At 39.1% G+C, this 18,857-nt stretch overlaps 1 protein-coding gene and 1 long non-coding RNA gene across 11 annotated transcripts in view; one reads left to right on the top strand and one right to left on the bottom strand.

Moving 5' to 3' along the window:
* LOC121637657 (polymeric immunoglobulin receptor-like) overlaps window positions 1–1,103 on the bottom strand; it is a 93,109-nt gene extending 92,006 nt beyond the window's left edge. For all 8 annotated transcript variants that reach the window (XM_041981845.1, XM_041981849.1, XM_041981850.1 and 5 more), the window contains exons 1-2: window positions 736–1,103; window positions 287–637 (exon numbers count right to left, since the gene is read on the bottom strand). In XM_041981845.1, the coding sequence (XP_041837779.1) occupies window positions 287–637; window positions 736–772 (388 nt within the window). In that variant the 5' untranslated portion in view covers window positions 773–1,103. The remainder of the gene's footprint in view (window positions 1–286; window positions 638–735) is intronic.
* A 160-nt stretch (window positions 1,104–1,263) lies between these two features.
* LOC121637664 lies at window positions 1,264–17,324 on the top strand. 3 transcript variants are annotated; one of them, XR_006009917.1, is made up of 4 exons: window positions 1,264–1,977; window positions 7,187–12,004; window positions 12,091–14,315; window positions 14,450–17,324. It is a non-coding gene; the product is annotated as an uncharacterized LOC121637664 (long non-coding RNA). The 3 variants fall into 3 exon arrangements; XR_006009918.1 differs by having other exon boundaries at window positions 7,187–13,152; window positions 13,256–14,315; XR_006009916.1 differs by having other exon boundaries at window positions 7,187–14,315.
* Window positions 17,325–18,857: the final 1,533 nt, after the last annotated feature.

Below are 18,857 nucleotides of genomic sequence, written 5' to 3'. Positions count from 1 at the left end.
TATAGTATTAAATTTGATTTTACCTTCTGATGAAAACATTTGTTGGCACTGTATTGACCATTAAACCACATTTTCAGGATTTAATAAACATCCATCTTGTACAGCTTAAATCACAAATAGCAGCAGTTATTTGTTTAATGATTTTTTTTTATGTAAAAATCAGAAGAAAAAAAAGAGAAGAAGAATCTACTGCAGTTTTATTTTCAGCTTATTGGCTCCTTTAAAATAGTTTTCTTGATGAAAATGTTTGATTTAAATTATGGAAACACAAACTTTATTTACATACCTTGTCTTACGTCCAGTTGTACTTCAGTGTAGATGTCTTTTCCATTCCTGCTCACACCACACCAGTATTTTCCAGCATCCACAGCACTCAGATCAGAGATGGTCACGGTGAAGATTCTCGTCTTTCTGTCTTCATAGATGAAGTATTTGGTTTTATTTGTTTGTGTTGTCGTAATCAGAATATCACTGTGACCACAGTCGTCCTTACACAGATACTTCTCATAATCCTCATAACCGTCACCATATTCACAGGGAATCTTAACATCTCTGCCCTCATATCCAAACACATGGATCACACCTGCTCCACTGCTCACACAACTCAGAGAAGCTGGAAAGTAAGACAAGAAAAAGACTAATAATAATAATTAAATAATGTGAATTATTTTATATTAATAGAATGTGGAAATTCTTCAGACATATAATTATCATTTATTGAAATAAACAACTTACTGCCAAGAATGAAAAAGAAGTTCTGAAAGCTCCACATCTTTGCTTTGTTCCAAAGCAGTTATAACTTTTTCAGGAAGTCTTTGTTGATTTTTACAGTCAACGCCCACATTTCAGAGTCAGAGCTGAAAAGCAGCGTCTGAGCTGAGCACCGGTGGTCCGGCCACAGTTACTAGGTCAGAAAACTTACCGAGCTACAAAACCTGCAGGCGGGCTTCTCTGTCCACCGGGAGATCTGTGGCGCGGTGCGGCTTCTCCATTGATCCCTCGGGGTATCCGGGACTCGGTGCCACCTCTTTACCTCCCGAGAGATCTGTGGCTCAATGCCAGAGACCAGCGAACTGGTCACGTCGCCAGCTACCGGCTTCCATGGTTCATCGGGCTAGCTTTGGATCCTGAGAACTACAATGTGACCATCAGTGTTTTGTTTTTGTTTTATTTTTGTTGTTGTTGTTGTTGTTTTTTTTTTTTGTTTTTTTTTGGTCACTGTGCTTCATAAGAAGAATCAGGAATCAGGCAAATGATGAAGAGCTGGAGGAGCTCAAGCTCTCGCTCAACTTTATGTCTGAGGAATTCACCAAAATAGTGAAACAACAATCTGTACTTATTGGCGTGAATTAAAAGCAAAAATTATAAAGAAAGACAAGACAATCAAGTATTTAGAAAGACGTGTCGAAGACTTAGAAGAAGATACCAGAATCAATGATGTCGTGAGTGGGCTGAACACCAGGAACCTTTCCTCATGTGACAGCTGAAGCTGGCAGGGTGGCGACGATAAGGCTCTAGGAGAAGCAAACATCCCCGAGCAGCAGATATCATATATTAAGCTTTTTAATAATAATAAAAAAAAAACATTGTTATTGACTCAAAATCTATTTCAGCTTGCAGGGCCGGACTGGTATGACATTGGATCAACTGATTGGTCTGTAGAAACTGGCACCAATCAAATGATTTGTGTTCGTCAGTTTTCACCTTCACCAATTGGCAATTGATTAAAAATATCAGTCATCAAGTTTTATTTTTGAAACAGGAGAACTAATCACCACAAGAGTGCGTGCAGGCGGAACAGAGAGACAGAGGGACGTGGTGCTGGCTACTGATGGACTCGAAAAGGGGAGCAGAAAGAGAACTTATTAAAAAAAAAAAAAAAAAAAAACAAGGCTCTTGAAGAAAAGGAAATGCAGGAAGATGTCAGATATTTTCAAATCCCCCACCAGCAGTGGTGTCCAGCCACCGCAACATCACGTGAGTTTACCGTTTAATAATTTGGCTGTAATAATGATCTGGGAGGATACTACCTCCTGTCCTGTCTAAACTTCATTCTTCTGGAAATGTTGCACGGGTTTGTTTTATTATTAAACCGCTTTGGCTCAAACACATAACTACACATGGATATGCTACCGTTTACAGTAGCTCATATTTGGGGTTTCCTGGTATAACCTGGATAAAATAAAATTATTAGTTAATTATTTGTGTTGTATTAAGCTGGCAGGTGGATTTTTTAATACTTTGGCTACTAACAGTCTGTCCACATATACTGTCCACATCTGTCCCTGTCCAACACACAAGTAGTTGCACAGCTGTAGAGTGAAGAACATTTTATTAGTCCAGGTTAAATGCTGATGAACCGTTTTTCACTATTTTCACTGTTGTGGTGACTGTTTTACGTCATGAAAAATTTGGTGGGTTCTGCTGAAGCAAACATGGCTCTACAGGTGGGCTGAAAAAGTTTGGGAACCTTTGATAAGGTTCCCAAAGGTTCCCAGTGTCTTATCTTTTTAAGTTGAATCAACCTTTCATTTTCTATTAAATTTATTATAGGAATCTGGCATAGAAAAAATGAACAGAAAAATAAAAGTTATGTTGAATCCTGCTGTGTTGTTGTACTGAACCTTTTGAAGAGTGGGGGAGTGAAAAGCACAGAACTGGTGGCTTTTAGTTTTGTGTTCATGGCTGTTAAATATAAATTTGATTTGAATTTTAAATTGAATGATGAATGAATGAATGAAAAATAGAATAACGGGCTTTTGACGATTAGTCACCCATATGTGGGTGCACAGATTTGTGGTTGTGCACACAGAGGTGTGAGCATATGTGTGCAGTATAGGTGTAGCAGTCTAGAGGTGGCCTGAGTGAATGTCTCCCTGTCTGAGTTTTTGTCCCAGTCCGGCCCTGTCAGCTTGCCATATGTTGCAAAGAAAAGACAAGGGAACAAAAACCACAATTACCATAAGGTTTACTAACAGAAAAGCTAAATCAGATATGCTGCAACAAACTAAAAAAACTGAGAGGAACTGCTATGTACATAAATGAAATTTTGTCCAAGAACTCCAAGAAGAAATTGCAAGGCAAGCCAGGGCAGTTAGAAAGCAGGGGAAAATACAGTCAACATGGTCAAGGAAGTGTGGATAAAACTGCTCGGGACTACAGAAGAAACAAAAAAAATTATGGAGGAGTTGGACAAATTGAAATAATAGTTCAAAAATACAATTATTAGTGCTGCTCATTATGAGTAAATTTTCTTTTGTTTCAATCAGATCAGAATTGAAAACCTTTGTGATCTCTAAACAAAAACTACAAGACACTTTCTGTGACATTGACCCATAATAATTATTTTCATCGTGTCAGCAATGAATATTTTTATTATCAGTAAAGGCAACTGGATGGAATGTTGGCAAATTTAAATTTATGTGGATATGAGATGTACACATAAAATAGAAAATGCAAAGTTGGTGGAGGGGTAGCATTGTTGACAGTAAACTGAAAAGTAAAATGTTAGCCAACATGATGCCAGCTATGGATGAGTTGATGGAATTTTTGACAACTGAAATTATAATGTAAAACAGGAGAATTATCATAGTAAGTTGCATATATAGAGCACAAGGATCAGACTTAGAAAAATGTAGAAACTATATGGATAAGATGTACACAAGAACTGGCCAAAAGGATGTTTTTGTTTGTGGAGACTTTAATATAGCCCTCACAAAGTCAAAGCTACATAAACAGACCGATGAATTCCTAAATACAAAGTTTAGTTTAACCCTGTTCCCCAAAATCACAAGACCCAAGAATAACAACACATTGTGCAACACTGATAGACAACATCTTTACAAACATGATCAAACACACTATGGTAAGTGGTAAACTGATGAGTAACGCCAGTGACCATTTACCTGTGTTTGTTTTTATCAGCATCAGTTATGGATTAATGAGGGTAAGAGTAGGAAAAAAGCATGTAAGTGGACAAATTTATTTATATATTTAAATCATTATATGATAGAAATTGCTCACTTACAAGAATTAATAAAGAAAAGCTATAGATATAAAAATTTTCCATGGCTAACCAAGGGACTACAAAATGCATGTAAAAAGAAAAACTATATTTATAGAAACTTTACTAAATTAAGAACTGAAGAATCTGAAAGCAGATATAAAAGCTATAAAAACAAGTTAACTGACATAATAAGAACAAGTAAAAATATATGACAGAAAAACAGCAGAATGAGACTAAGAATGAAATAAAAGGCATCTGGGAAATATTGAATAAACTAAGAGGAAGTGGGACAAAGAAAATGACATATCCAAAATCATTTTATTGATAACTGTGTTAATAATTATGACATGAAGGCAGTAGTAAATGGAATGAATAACTTTTTTTTTTATTAATGTTGGACCAGAGTTGGCAGCAAAGATTCCAGATTATGGAAAAGCTGTAAGTGGAACATTGATAAGGAATCCTTCTCATTCAGTCTTCCTCTCAGCGGTGGATTAGTTGGAGGTGAAATCTGGTGTTATGACCTGTAAAAACAAACTGTCTACTGATTGTGATGGTATTGATATGGCATTGGTAAAGAAAGTTATTGATTGCATCTTACAGCCACTAACCGGTTATTTGTAATTTATCGTTCCAAACTGGCTCATTGCCACAGAAAATTAAAATAGCTAAAGTAATACCGTTATTTAAGCAAGGGAACAAACATCATTACACAAACTACCGGCCAGTGTCACTCCTCCCATAATTCTCAAAAATCCTAGAAAACTTTTTTAACAAAAGGCTGGAAAACTTCCTGAATAAATATGAATTATGGAACCAGAGTTAATATGGATTTATAGCAAAGAGTTCAACACCATTTACAATAAAAAATAAATAATGCATTGTATCAAGGAAAACTTGCAATTGCTATGTTAATCGATTTTAGAAAAGCATTTTGAAACGAATGACACTTTTTTAATTGTTCATGCAGCAGAGGGTTAACAGTTTGGTCAGAAAACTAAGTGGAAAAATGCAACACCTTTAGCATGTAAGAGATAAAAGTGTTTGGGGGTCATTCTTCTGCTTTTGTCGCACGATCGCTTAGTGCTAGTTTTTTTTTTTTTTTTAATTTTGAAAGAATCTTGACAGCTATTTGAAGCAATAATGTTTAAAGCCATTTATATGAAAACACTGATGTGACCTGGTTATACTGATGTGTAAATATCAGATAAGTTATATTTACATACTTCTCATAATCCTCATAACTCCAATTATATCTGCAGGAAACTGTATATCTATGCCCTCACGCAGTGCAGAGCAAAGAGAAAACATTCACTTAATCTACATACTTTCAAATATCAAGATATCATACCCCAGCTCAAATCTTACGATTTTCAGTTATTAAGAAACACATTTATTTCTCAGAGCATGCTGCCTTAATTATTCTGTTTGCACAATGTGTCAAGTGTGAGCAAGACTAGTTGTGCTTGCACGGAAATTAAATTCTATGACTTAACTGAGAGGACGAGCAGCATGTTGTGAAAGGTACACATTCTTGAGTTCGAGAAAAAAAACAAAACATGACAGAAGTGGTTTTACATGCTACTGTGTGAAATATAAGGAGAAAGTGTTCATTGGATTCATGGTGAGAACATGGGGGTGTCATGGTCTATGGGTTTTGGGTTAAATGGTTTCTCATAGTCCTGTCTGGTTTCCTGTTTTATTTTAGTAGTTCTTTCCCTTGTGCTTTATATTTTGCTTTCTGCTTCCTGTTTGTTTGTACACCTGGTTTAATTTGCTAAATTTGCTTCACCTGTTCCTTGTTAGTTCACCTCTGTGTATTTACAGTGGGGCAGAAAAAGTATTAAGTCAGCCACCAATTGTACAAGTTTTCCCACTTAAAAAGGTGAGAGAGGCCTGTAATTTTCATCATAGATATACCTCAACTATGAGAGACAAAATGAGAAAAACGAAAAATACAGAAAATCACATTGTCTGATTTTTAATGAATTAAATATTTGGTCACCTACAAACAAGCAAGATTTCTGGCTCTCACAAACCTGCAACAACTTCTTTGAGAGGCTCTTCTGTCCTCCACTCGTTACCTGCATTAATGGCACCTGTTTGAACTCGTTATCAGTATAAAAGACACCTGTCCACAACCTCAGTCAGACTTCAAACTCCACTATGGCCAAGACCAAAGAGTTGTCAAAGGACACCAGAAACAAAATCGTAGACGTGTACCAGGCTGGGAAGACTGAATCTGCAATAGGTAAGCAGCTTGGTGTGAAAAAGTCAACTGTGGGAGCAATTATTAGAAAATGGAAGAAGTACAAGACCACTGATAATCTCCCTTGATCTGGGGCTCCACGCAAGATCTCACCCCGTAGGGTCAAAATGATCACAAGGAAGGTGAGCAAAAATCCCAGAACCACACGGGGGGACCTAGTGAATGACCTGCAGAGAGCAGTGACCAAAGTAACAAAGGCTACCCTCAGTAACACACTACGCCGCCAGGGACTCAAATCCTGCAGTGCCAGACGTGTCCTCCTGCTTAAGCCAGTACATGTCCAGGCCCGTCTGAAGTTTGCTAGAGAACATTTGGATGATCCAGAAGAGGATTGGAGAATGTCATATGGTCAGATGAAACCAAATTAGAACTTTTCGGTAAAAACTCAACCTGTCGTGTTTTAGGAGTTGAATACCGAGTTGCATCTAAAGAACACCATACCCACTGTGAAGCATGGAGGTGGAAACATCATGCTTTGGGGCTGTTTTTCTGTAAAGGGACCAGGACGACTGATCCATGTAAAGGGAAGAATGGATGGGGCCATGTATCTTGAGATTTTGAGTGAAAACCTCCTTTAATCAGCAAGAGCATTGAAGATGAAACGTGGCTGGGTCTTTCAGCATGACAATGATCCCAAACACACTGCACGGGTAATAAAGGAGTGGCTTCGTAAGAAGCATTTCAAGGCTCTGGAGTGGCCTAGCTCACTCGGTCGTCTATTCCTCATATTATTATCTTGCTGTTTGACCTTCAGCTGGGGCCCAGCTGAATAAAACTGTTTCTCTCTGATGAATCATCAGAGTCTCTCCCGACTTCATGCGAGTCGGGATGATCACTTTCTTTACTTGCAAGTAATTTTTTTTTCAATACTTCTCCTGTAAATAAACCTTATATACTTTTACTCATTCCAGACAACAATTGGCATTGTCGGGCAGGATTTTGCGAGTGACCAGGGGGACCCAACGACGGTGTCCGACAGACCTGAACCTGATTTTCAGGCGTTGTTTTTAAAAGGGAGAACCTTGTTTGGTTCTGTGGAAGTCATCGCCGAAATCAACAAACTCAAAATATAGTCTGAAAAATAAGTCTGGTGAGTTAAAAGTACTTTGTTTAATTAAGTTGTGAAGCTGGTTTGGAGACAGAGGGTCTGTTTGGGCTTGTGAGAGTCTGGACCACGTGGGCGTACACGGTGTTAGCTGTGGGTTACAGGCCTGCAGCTGGTAATCCCTCTGTGTCCGCAGAGGTCCCCCGGTGGAAAAGGCCACCAGGAGTGACCAAGAGTGGCCAGGTAAACTTATTACTCGGAGTCCGTGAAGACGTTCACGACTGTACCCCCCCCCCCTAGACTCTAAGCAACAGCTCCTCTGTCACAGGAGAATTATTTGATTTTATAAGTAATTTTATTTTATGAGTTTTATGAGTAACAAATATAGTAAAAATTCAATAGAATTTTGTTCTGAATGGATCTCAGTAGGTGTGTTCATGCGGAAGGAACTCTGAGTCTAAAGGAAAAAGCAACAAACAAAAAAGGGGATAAAAGACGGCTTAAGAAATGTAATAAGAATAAGAGGAAGCTGAACTGAGATCTAAAAATACCATAAAGGTTTCTGATGGGGAAAAACATAGAGAAGCACTGAGCCTGTAGCAGACAGTGACCGCAGGCAGAAAGAAAAAAAAAAAAAGAAAAAACCCACTAAATAGCCAGATGGCTTTGTTTTAAGTACATTATCCAACTTCAGTCATTTATTTAAATTCATGGCGCTGATAAGTCTGCTCTACGCAAGAGGCGTGTACGGAGAACTGACTTTGAGAACAACAGTTTTTGAGAACATTTTCTTGTTCTTCCATTTCTCATCCTTCATGAGAAAATATACAAGCTGTCAAATAATCTGATCAGTCTGAGGAAATGTTTTGCTCTGCTTCACAACGCTCAAGGACACACTTTCTAAAGTTAAGTGACACCCTGCTTGCAATGAAGAATGCTTTTTGCTCTCACACACACACACACACACTGAAGATTTATTTTTAGCATTATCAGATCTCTGAGAGAAAACACTTGCAACTTTCCTCAGACACATACACACTCTGTAGGATAAATATTAACCCTATTTTCCTATTTTCCTTTTTCTCCTTTTCCTCCTCCCTCCGTCTCTGACTGAGACACCCTCTCCTGAAGCTCACAGGCTGCACACCTGACCCAACTCAGTTCTTCCACCAGGATAAAAGTCAGCAGAGACCCACTGATATAAAAAAAAAAACACACACTCTATCACCACCATGTCCTACGAACTGAGACTGATGCCCACCCCTACCTGCTCCACCTGATGCTGATGCCGAGAAAACTGTGTGACCTTTCCGGCCCAGTTTCCGTGGTGACGTGGCCACTGGGCTGAGGTGGGTGGTGGGGGCCAGAGGTTGGAAAACCATCCAGGTCTGCTGACCAGAGGCAGAACATCCATGTGGTGAGAAGGGTCATTGGGCATGTGACCACGTGACACTGATGGTGAGACCGTTCTGATTTCATACCATAAATAGTTCATGATTTAATACAAAACTCTGTTAATACACTGAAGTTTATCAGATATTATCTTTTATGAAGAGAAGATGCTAAAAGTAAACAAAAGACAGCTTCAGTTCTAGAGTAGGTCTGCACATAAGACTAGTTCACAGCTGGAACAAGAGACACATACATGTGCACACACATTTACATGAACAAAAACACACACGCTCACTGCAATGAAGTATCTGCTTGCTACTGATGACATGTCAACATCACATGGCATGATGAGCTACTAAGCTGCAAGTCTCCTGATTTCCTGACAACTTTAAGTGTGTGCGTGATTTGCACAAAAACTGCTTGTGTGTCTCTGGGTCCTGATTATTTTATTTTTGCTCACAACTGGTTTAAGTTGATATTTTGAATATCTTGGTATCTAGAATTTATAATAAAACTGAAACAGCTTCCATTTTGCTCTTAAAAAGGCTGCATAATAACTTTGACCCGTGGTCTCATGTGTGAACCATAACATGCTGCATTTAGGGGTTATTTGCAGCCACATCCAAATATACTGGAATGATTTTCTTTGGTATTGATCCGTCATGGCTCATTGCTAAATTAAAACGGATAACATGGCTCTTTGAGATCAAGGTCTCAAACATATATAAAGGGAGAAAAATACATGCTATTTTACTTTTAAGAATCAACACTGAAGGCCTGATCTATATTTCAATCAAGCAAACTAAGGATTTGAAATCAATCAAAGAAGAAGAAGGGAGAAAAAAAAGAGGATGGATTATTAAACAGTTTGGAAAATAAATCCCTGGCACTTAGAGAAAATGTGATTAAAAAAAAAATAAAAATAAAAATAAAGCAAATTAAAGGAGCTCCTTTTTTAACTGTCAGCAAATAACCAGATGGAAATTAGTTAAAGTAAAAGAAAGGAAACTTGAAAAACTAGTTCAACAAACCTACGTTTAATATAGATTAAATGTTTTTTTTTTTTTTTTGGTGGTTGTTGTTGTTATTTGCAATAACACTGGAAAGTACACTGTAAGAATAAATACAGAGGTACCGGGAGAAAATACAAATTATTTCATAATAATCTGATATCCATGGATGTTTTAAACTGATTCTCTTGTAAAATAAAAATAAAAGATTTGTAAAAGAATAAAAGAGAAAAAGTTGCTTGAGCAAAATTTGGCTGATGATGGACACATAATTAACAGAAATTCAAATTGGCCTAATGTCCATATCATCCTGGAGTTTAAAGAATTGATTAAGAAAACTCCAGCAGACTTCATGTCTTTCCAAATCGATGCTATATTGGCCTTCAAGGATCCTCCTACATGCAGGGAAAATCTATCTGCTCTGATTTGGCTTTTCTACAGAACGAGTGACGTAACTGACAAAGTTCTGACTGACTTGAACAAACAGACTGTTGTTTACTTGACCTTTTCCTTCCAGCAGGATTTCCTCTAGGACTCTACTCTGCTTCCACACAGGGATGGTTGCTGTGTTTCATAATGCTGCTAACTCTGATACCATTAACCAGAAACACCTTTAATTTCCTGATAAGCAGGACTGATGATGTGGATCTGCCTACAGGAAAAGACGTCTATACTAAATCTCTTTTGAATATGTGTATATGCATTTTGAAAATCAAACATGATATTGACCCTTGTGACATTTTGGGATAAACTTTTACAGGAAGGATATTTTCACCATGGACACATGTGCTTGTGCTAATTCATCTGATCATACTGCTGATGATGGCTGCTTTCACAGGGGTGATACCGGAGCAGTGGACTTCAGGATCCAGTCGTACAATTTGGTTATAATAACTGTAATAACTAGTTTTCCTAGATTACAGGAACAAGCAGATTTTATAATAAATATCTGATATGTTTTTGTTGGTATGTGCATGTGTGACACTATCCTGTGGTTTGAGTGAATGTTGATGTGTTTTAGAATGTTTGTTTGTCCACATCTTTCTTTCATAAAGCTGGTTGCTCTGGCGACGCAGACACCGTTCTAAAAATCGGACTGTAAGCTGGTTTTGGATGTGTCTCGGGTTGCTGACCTTGGCAGGCACCGTTACTTCTGTCTGTCTCACTCCGGCGTCTCTCACTGGACGTCTCCCTACTTCTCCTCCTCGCTCCCTCTCTACTCTGCCCCTCCCTTCACATTCTCTGCTTTGCATGCTGACGGCTCTCTACCTCCTCCTGACCTGCATGAGGATGTGTAACCGGACAAGGTTGAACCTCAGTCCATTTCAGGTTCTCACTAGCAGGCCTCCTGGTCTTGGAATTGAGCCGGCCCTACCTGGAATCGTCATTGATGAGGATTCAGTGTTGGTTTATTCCAAAACCTTTTCCTTGTGCTTTCTGAGGCTTTACAGGTGGTGACAGCAGCTCTCCCAAAACCAGCTGAGGACGAGTTTCACACACACTGATGCAGGGTGGCTGGATTGTAGGTGAGGACTCCAGAGGGAGCACTGAACGGCTCAGAGGGTCACGGGTCCTTACCAGTTGCCCCTGTGGGAGGTTTTCCTGGCCAGCCACTGCAACCGTGTCCCAGCACCAGCTGGAAATCTTCAATCTTCCCCGCCCCCATCCATCTCTGGGGGAGATCTCGACTCATCTGATCCACCAGGATGAATCAACATGGATTGTCCTGTCCCCTTTTCCCTGAGTGGTGACTAGCAACAACCATGGCCTTCAGATGACTACGGGAGCTTAAATGCAGATGTTGTGGACCAATACTCATCTGCTTCATTTCTTTTCTTGTTCACATGGAGGCTGACAGCCACAGGAGTGGGTGAAACGTCACCTGATTGATCATCATGATGATGTGTGCTGGCTGAGCAAACCGCTCTGAAATTCACAAATTCCAGCTGTTCTGTCTGTTCCCTGATCCCATTTGCTACACCTGAGCAAGTCCTGCTATGCTTGTATGATGTGCATTTTACTTCTTTGGGTCTTCATGGTATGAATATGCTGTTTCACACACACCTTCTTGGGGTTCTTGCGGTCCCACAGGGGTTGTGTAGGTTTGTGGTCACCGTTCTTGCCTGTCTCTTCCTTTCAGGTAACTGGTGTGGTATTTCTTACTTAGCCTTCCTTATTCCTTATGCACGTGTGGCCTCTATTTTAACTATTGCTCTATTCCTGCAGGCGCCACTCTGGCTTCCATAAGAGAGAGAGGTCAGCTCCATGGTCTAAGTTTCTAGGTGGTATAATCACTCTTATGGTACTGCTCGTAATGCTTTTCACATAGATCAGTTGACTATTGAACTTGAAAATCTCTTTGTACCAGTTTCATCTGGTTTTGAGTCCCTGACCCCTGAGCTTAAAGCTCTATGTGTCGTCCCTGGATAATGGGATGGCTCTGGATTCCTTCTGGCTGACCTGGGCGACACCAGTCAGGTAATAGGTGCTGAGTGTTGTATTTGGATTCCTGATGCTTCTAACTACATTTCAGCTGTTTTACATTATTTACGGGACCTCATGCAGGTGATGACTTGTACTTATGATGATATCGGTTTACTGGTTTTAGCAGTGATGATGATGATTTCTGAACCTCAGTATAATGTTATGGTGTGTCAGTGTATATTTTCTAAACGTTTGCTTTTACTACAACCTAGGGGTGTCTATGCTCATGTAGGATCAGCAGCTCTTATCCTTCCTTCATTTCCCACTTCTGTTGATTATGAGTTTTGTTTTGTTTTTTTTTTTAATCTGGGTGCATTTTGACCATTGATGTGATTATAACAGTGGCATTCTGTTGTGTGAAGATGTTATGGTAAATTTCTTTGCGTTTTGTGTGATTAATAGTAAAACGAGGTTTTCCTTTAATCAAAAGAGGGGAATTGTGAAAGAAATTTAGCTGCATATGGTAATCACTCATATATACTCATAATAATCACATGTATATTCAGTTTCTTTATTAATTTAGAGCAGCCATCAGGAAAGGGGATACAGGTGTTAGACACTGTCAGTAGTGTACTAGTAGCCCTGAAACTAAGTTCCATGACAAAATGAAAAAAAAAAAACTGAATCTGAAGACATTTTCAAGCATCACAAAAGGAGATAGAGGAGACCAAAAATACAACAAGGATCTGGTCTTGACAGCAGACAGAAATCTCTTTGGGCATATGATCATTGTTTCACAAAGTAGACATCTTAACATAAAAAATGTCCTGACTCATCCACTTGGTCCCCAGCCTTGGTCACTTTCAAATCCAGATGGTTCACGAAGAAAGACCAACAAGGCCGCCCTTGCTAGACATTGAAGAGAAATCAGGATCAGCAGTTGAAGATACTGGAAATCGCTCTGCATTAATCATTGATGGAATGAGCCTTGTTCAGAGACTGAAAGGTGATGGCAAGGCTTTTGGAGAGATTGTTGGATCAGTGCGGAACCTGGCTTTGCATGAAGGAGGAAAGAGTATGCAAATAGATGTGGTTTTTGATGTGTACAGGAATACATGAATCACGAATGCTGAGAGATGCCATCGTGGTTCATTCAGTGGAAGACCATTGCCCCAGGACACAGTGTTGTGCAGTAGAGAAAGCTTTTAAGTAATCCAGACAGCAAAACTACCTTGATTACATTCATTGTGGACCAGTGGAAGCTGCCAGCAAACCAGGTGAAGCTTCAGGACAAGCAGCTATTTGCAGCCTGTGGAGAGACATGCTATTGTCTGAGTTAAAAAGGAATGATGGACTGTGGAGGAGCTGAAGTCTTCCCATGAGGAGGCAGATACCCGCATGCTCCTACATGCCAATCATGCAGCCAGAATGGCTGTAAAATGGCTGTAAAATATCTAGAGATCTATTGCTTTTTGCCTTTCCATACTTTTTATCTTTGTGTATTACAGTGTGCCTTTTAAGCCGAGAACTTCTGAAACAAAATTTCGTTGTGCCTTGCACAATGACAATAAAGATTCTTGATTCTTGAAACTACCATGATCGTGAGTGAGGATACAGATGTCATGATCCTTTGTCTGGGACACTGTAAGAAGATCAACTGCACCATGTTTTTGAAATGTGGGACTAACAATCGAACAAGATACATTGATATGACCAGCCTTGCTGAGCTCCATGGAGATGACCTATGTGATGCACTTGTAGGTGTTCATACCTTTACAGTTTGTGATAGTGTAAATGCTTTTGCAGGAAGAGGAAAACTCAGTGCTCTTAAACTTGCCAAAGGAAACAGGACATTTCAAGAGGCCTTCAAATCCCTGGGAACATCCTGGGATATGTCAAAGGAATTATGCAGAGATATGGAATCCTTTGTCTGCAGGATGTATGCACCATCATCTAATGTATGTGATGTCAGTGATCTTCGCTACCTGCTGTTCTGTACCAAAAGGGGTGAGGTGAGTGGAGTCCAGCCTACTTCCCCCTTGTAGTGACTGCTTACAGCTGCATACATAGTGAGCCAACCACCAAACAGCAGTCTGGAGGCACTGTCTGGAAGGACAGCCAGACAGAGGGCTGTCCCTCTGAGCATGGATGGAAAAACTGATGACAAAGGTGAGTTTATACTAATTTGTTGTTGTTGTAATACTGCAGTACTACAGTTAATTTCTGGACATTTGGGCTCCTCACTAAAACAAACAAGAAATAACTAGCTATACATGTAGTTGCAATCTTGCATTTCTTCATAGGCATGCTGACATTAGACTGGATACGAGGAACCCAGCACCCATGACTGTCCTGGAATTTATGGCCTGCAAGTGTAAACGGACCTGCAAGCTTCCAGCGTGCTCCTGCCAAACTGAAGTGCGCAGAAATGTGCAAACTATAAACCTGCACCAATCAGTGGGAAGAGGAGGATGATGTAGACGTTGCTGTAACCATGGATAACTATGATGATAATGATGATGATGATGATGATGAATAGAATAGAAATACTTCATTAATCCCTTTGGAGAGTCCTCAGGGAAATTTGGGTAAATTTGGGTGTAAAGATTAATAAATAAGATTTGGAAACCATATCAGATTGTTAAAGGTTAGTTGTAGCTAAGATAGCACTTGGAAAGGTTTTTGAAGCTGAAATATCATCTAAAAATAAAGGCTGTTTGAAAATACAGTAATGATGTAGTGATGAAATACGAGTAGTAAAAAATTCTCGCCTGGGCCCATGTTCTACTTTAGGTCTTAAAATCTCCCCTAATAGTGGGATAATACGGGAAGATTATACATTTACTGAATTGTTACAGTCCTGTGAGTATTTCAGTTTTTGTTATTTGTGCCAGTGTCGTTTCTACTTCTCACAATGCTCAAAAAAATACTACAGTTTAGGCAAAAATTGAGGAAAATAATATTTGTTGATAGTTTGAAGACTCCATGCAACTTCTGTATAAATTAGACAGATGCAAAACTGAGTTTAAATGAAAGCTCTGAGACTACCCTTTTAAATGCTACCAAAGGTGCCCTCTTAAAAGATGAGTAAGAGTCTGGAAAATGAGTAATAAATAGAATATGCACCAGCGCCTAGAATCCAATTTCTTGTAGGGGGTGACTAACTTCATGTGCTGATAACTGTGACAAAGCTACCACTTAGGACATGTTATCATACCAAAATATAATCTATAGACATGTACCTTTTCAAAAATTGTTGCCAGTTTTGCCACCTTGAGTGGTACCGAATATAAGTCTAGGCCATGGACTACCTTGTGAAGACTTTTGACCTCTGTCATTGCCAACAGAAGGTATATAACAAAGTATTGTGATGAACTTTTATTATTGACCAAATACTGGTTTTCCACCATAATTTGCAAATAAATTCTCTAGAAATCACACAATGTGATTTTATAGATTTTCTTTTCTCATTTTGTCTCATATACCTATGATGAAAATTACAGGCATTTTTTTAAGTGGGAGAACTTGCACAATTGGTAGCTAACTAAATACATTTTCCCTACTGTATATCCCTTGGTTTCAGTTGTCCTTTGTGAGATCATCGGTCATGTTTCCCCAACATGTCTCTTGTTTAGTCTGTACATTTTTTCACAGTTTTGACCTTTGTCCCATCTTCCTCCTGCCTTACTGTCCTGCATTTGGGTCCACTTCCTCCTCAAATCATGACAGAACGATCTGACCACCATGGATCCAGCAGACATTGAAGACAAGGAGGAGGCTTTCATGGAAGTGCACCTGGCCACAAAGGCCAACATTGATTGTATGGCTGGGCTTTACCCTCTGCTGGTACAGATGGGAGCAGCCAAGGGGTTGTGGACCTGATGACTGCCAATCCCTACTACTTCAGCTTTCTGGATGCAGCCGATAAGCCGGCTAAGGCCAAAGAAGATTTAAGAGCTTTGCATGAAGACTGTCACACTCGCCCAGTCTCCTGTCAGCAAGGCAACACTCCTGAGCCTTGTTGAAAACAACTGCGGCTGCTAACTGCTCTAACTGTGTGTTACATTGTGCTTCTCACCCTTTCTTTCTTGGAAACCTGATTTTCCTTTTCTTGGGGTGAAACATGACTGTTTCCTGCCTTCTGCTCCTCAGGCTGTTGATGACATATGATTTAAATGAAACTCAGTTGAATCTAGTGATGTGTGGATTAATACTAGAATGTTGATACCTTTAGATACCAGTTATTTATGTTCTAAAAAATATATATATATGTAAAAAATATATGCCTGAAAAGTATTAACAAACATGCAATTTGGTTACACTTTAAATTTAAATATGTATTTCACTGGCACTTTCAGTTTGAGCCACACAGCATGCTGTAAAGTACAGTATGAGCTGTTTTGAGAGTAATTTTCTAAACACAGTAATTATTTTTTAAAGACATGAGAGGGCCTTAGAGAACATCCATTATTGTTCATGTAAAATTCAATCTCCCAAACCCTTAATTCAGCCAATTCATTGTGATATTAATTATATATTTAAAAAATACCACATAAGACAAACTTTTCATCCCAGGCTTTGTGAGGGTCCATTGTGCAGTGGGCCCTGGATAAACAGCAGCTCTATCTGGGAGTAGCATGTGAACAAAGGTCTGGACGGAAAAGCATGATGGGAATTTTGTTAAAAGGTAATTACAAAAAATGAAGCTTCTGACTGGTGAACTTTACCCCGCACCACCTTCTCTTACAAAGGAACCATGTTCAGTAGCAAACATATAGAGCGTGGGAGTACAGCCATCTTGTTTTGGCTTGTTTTGGTTACCAAAAGCCCCGAATCAGGGTCATGTCAGGTTAGGTACAACGAATACCCACATATGTATAGATATATATATATATATTTTAATTGCAGTTAAATAGTCAACCCCCCTATCATACACATACACCAGTGTGATTTGAGGGATCTAAGCATAGCATTTTATGATACACACTCAAGATTTACCATATAAGGTTCTCTGTCCTATAGACTGGATTCACACACGAACATGTCTTCTACGCACACGAATATCCTATATACAAACTCTATGATTGGAGGATACAGGACTGAGGAATTCTCTTTGTTTAAACCATATATAAGACAGAACTTTACATCAGGTCTTTGGGTCTTCGTTCTGGTTTTGGGACCTCCAGATTTTACTGCAGAAATCTGTTTTGATGTCTGAACTTTTGTAATAAACTTCTTTTTATTATTCAAGTCAGCGTCCAGAGACATTTTTGCCTGAGGTTCAACTTTTCCACATCTCCTTATCAAGATACATCAGATTAATAGTCATACTTCCTCACTGGCAGAGTGGCTGTAAATACAATTCTCTTTAGAAAACAAGACCTTACCTTTTTGCTGCATTGCAAAAATGACAGAAATAAACAAAACCTTGCCTAACATAGCATGAATTTCGTTGGATCCAATTTTATTGGATTGACAAAGTACCCTGAAAACAAAAACAAAACAAGCAAACAAAAAACATGTAAGCATAGGGAGAAGGTGTAAACTCCACTCAGAAAAGCACCTACCAACATTTAAACCATAAACTGTTTCATTCTTTTATTTATTTTTTCTACTGTCCAAAAAATGTGTTGCTTTAGATTTATTTGTTTAAACGGTGCTGGTCTGCCAAGGCAAAGCTTAAAAGAAAATAAAAAGTGTTTCATTATATTGACTAATGTCCACACCACATAGCTTAATTTATTATAATTTGTTTGAATGCAGTTTACCTTCTCATCTTACCTACTGACAACTGAATCTTGGTGTAGTTTCCAACACTCCACTCAGAGTCTGATCCACACCAGTATGTTCCAGTATCACCAGCTTCCAGCTCTGTGATTGTCACCAAGAAAGAGCTGGAAGGAACATCATCCTGCAACGTGAACCTGCTTCCACTTGTCACCATGTCTGTGCAGTTGTTGCGGTGGTCTCCTTTGCAGAGGAACTTCCTGTTATCCCAGTGTTGTGGTGGATAGGGGCATGGCAAAGTGAGGAGGTGTCCCACAGTTCCCACCAGGAGGTTTTTCTTTACGCAGCACCACTCTGTCAGAAACACATACACCAAGGTGAAAGTGTATTTGATCTAATTGCAGGTAAATTAGGAATAGATTTATTGTTCTGTAATGACTTTACATTTCTCTAAATGTACATTCATTCTTCGGATACTTTTATTATGTTAGTATTTTCTTAGTTATTCCTTATTAGCATGTAGTCATGTGAAAAAGAAAGTATTATATCCTTAAAGTCCTAGCCCTTACCAGGAGTTGAAATAAAGGAAATCCACCTTCAGATGAACAACGTCTGACATATTAATACATAATTTATCTATTCAACAAAATCTAGATGAAAATGTAGAAGTAGTGTGCAGAAAACTGACTTAATGCATCTATGAAAGTACACTGCTCAAAAAAATAAAAGGAACACTTATATAACACAATGTAACTCCAAGTCAATCACACTTCGATGAAATCAAACTGTCCAGTGAGTCAGTTTCACATGCTGTTGTGTAAATGGAACAGACAACAGGTGGAAATTATAGGCAATTAGCAAGACACCTCCCAATAAAGGAGTGGTTCTGCAGGTGGTGACCACAGACCACTTCTCAGTTCCTGCTTTCTGGCTGATGTGTTGGTCACTTTTGAATGCTGGCGGTGCTTTCATTCTAGTGGTAGC

The sequence above is a fragment of the Melanotaenia boesemani genome, chromosome 4, assembly GCF_017639745.1.
Source record: "Melanotaenia boesemani isolate fMelBoe1 chromosome 4, fMelBoe1.pri, whole genome shotgun sequence".
Classification (NCBI taxonomy): Eukaryota; Metazoa; Chordata; class Actinopteri; order Atheriniformes; family Melanotaeniidae; genus Melanotaenia; species Melanotaenia boesemani.
The sequence above is the reverse complement of the archived record's forward strand: the minus strand, read 5'-3'. Positions and strand labels throughout refer to the sequence as shown.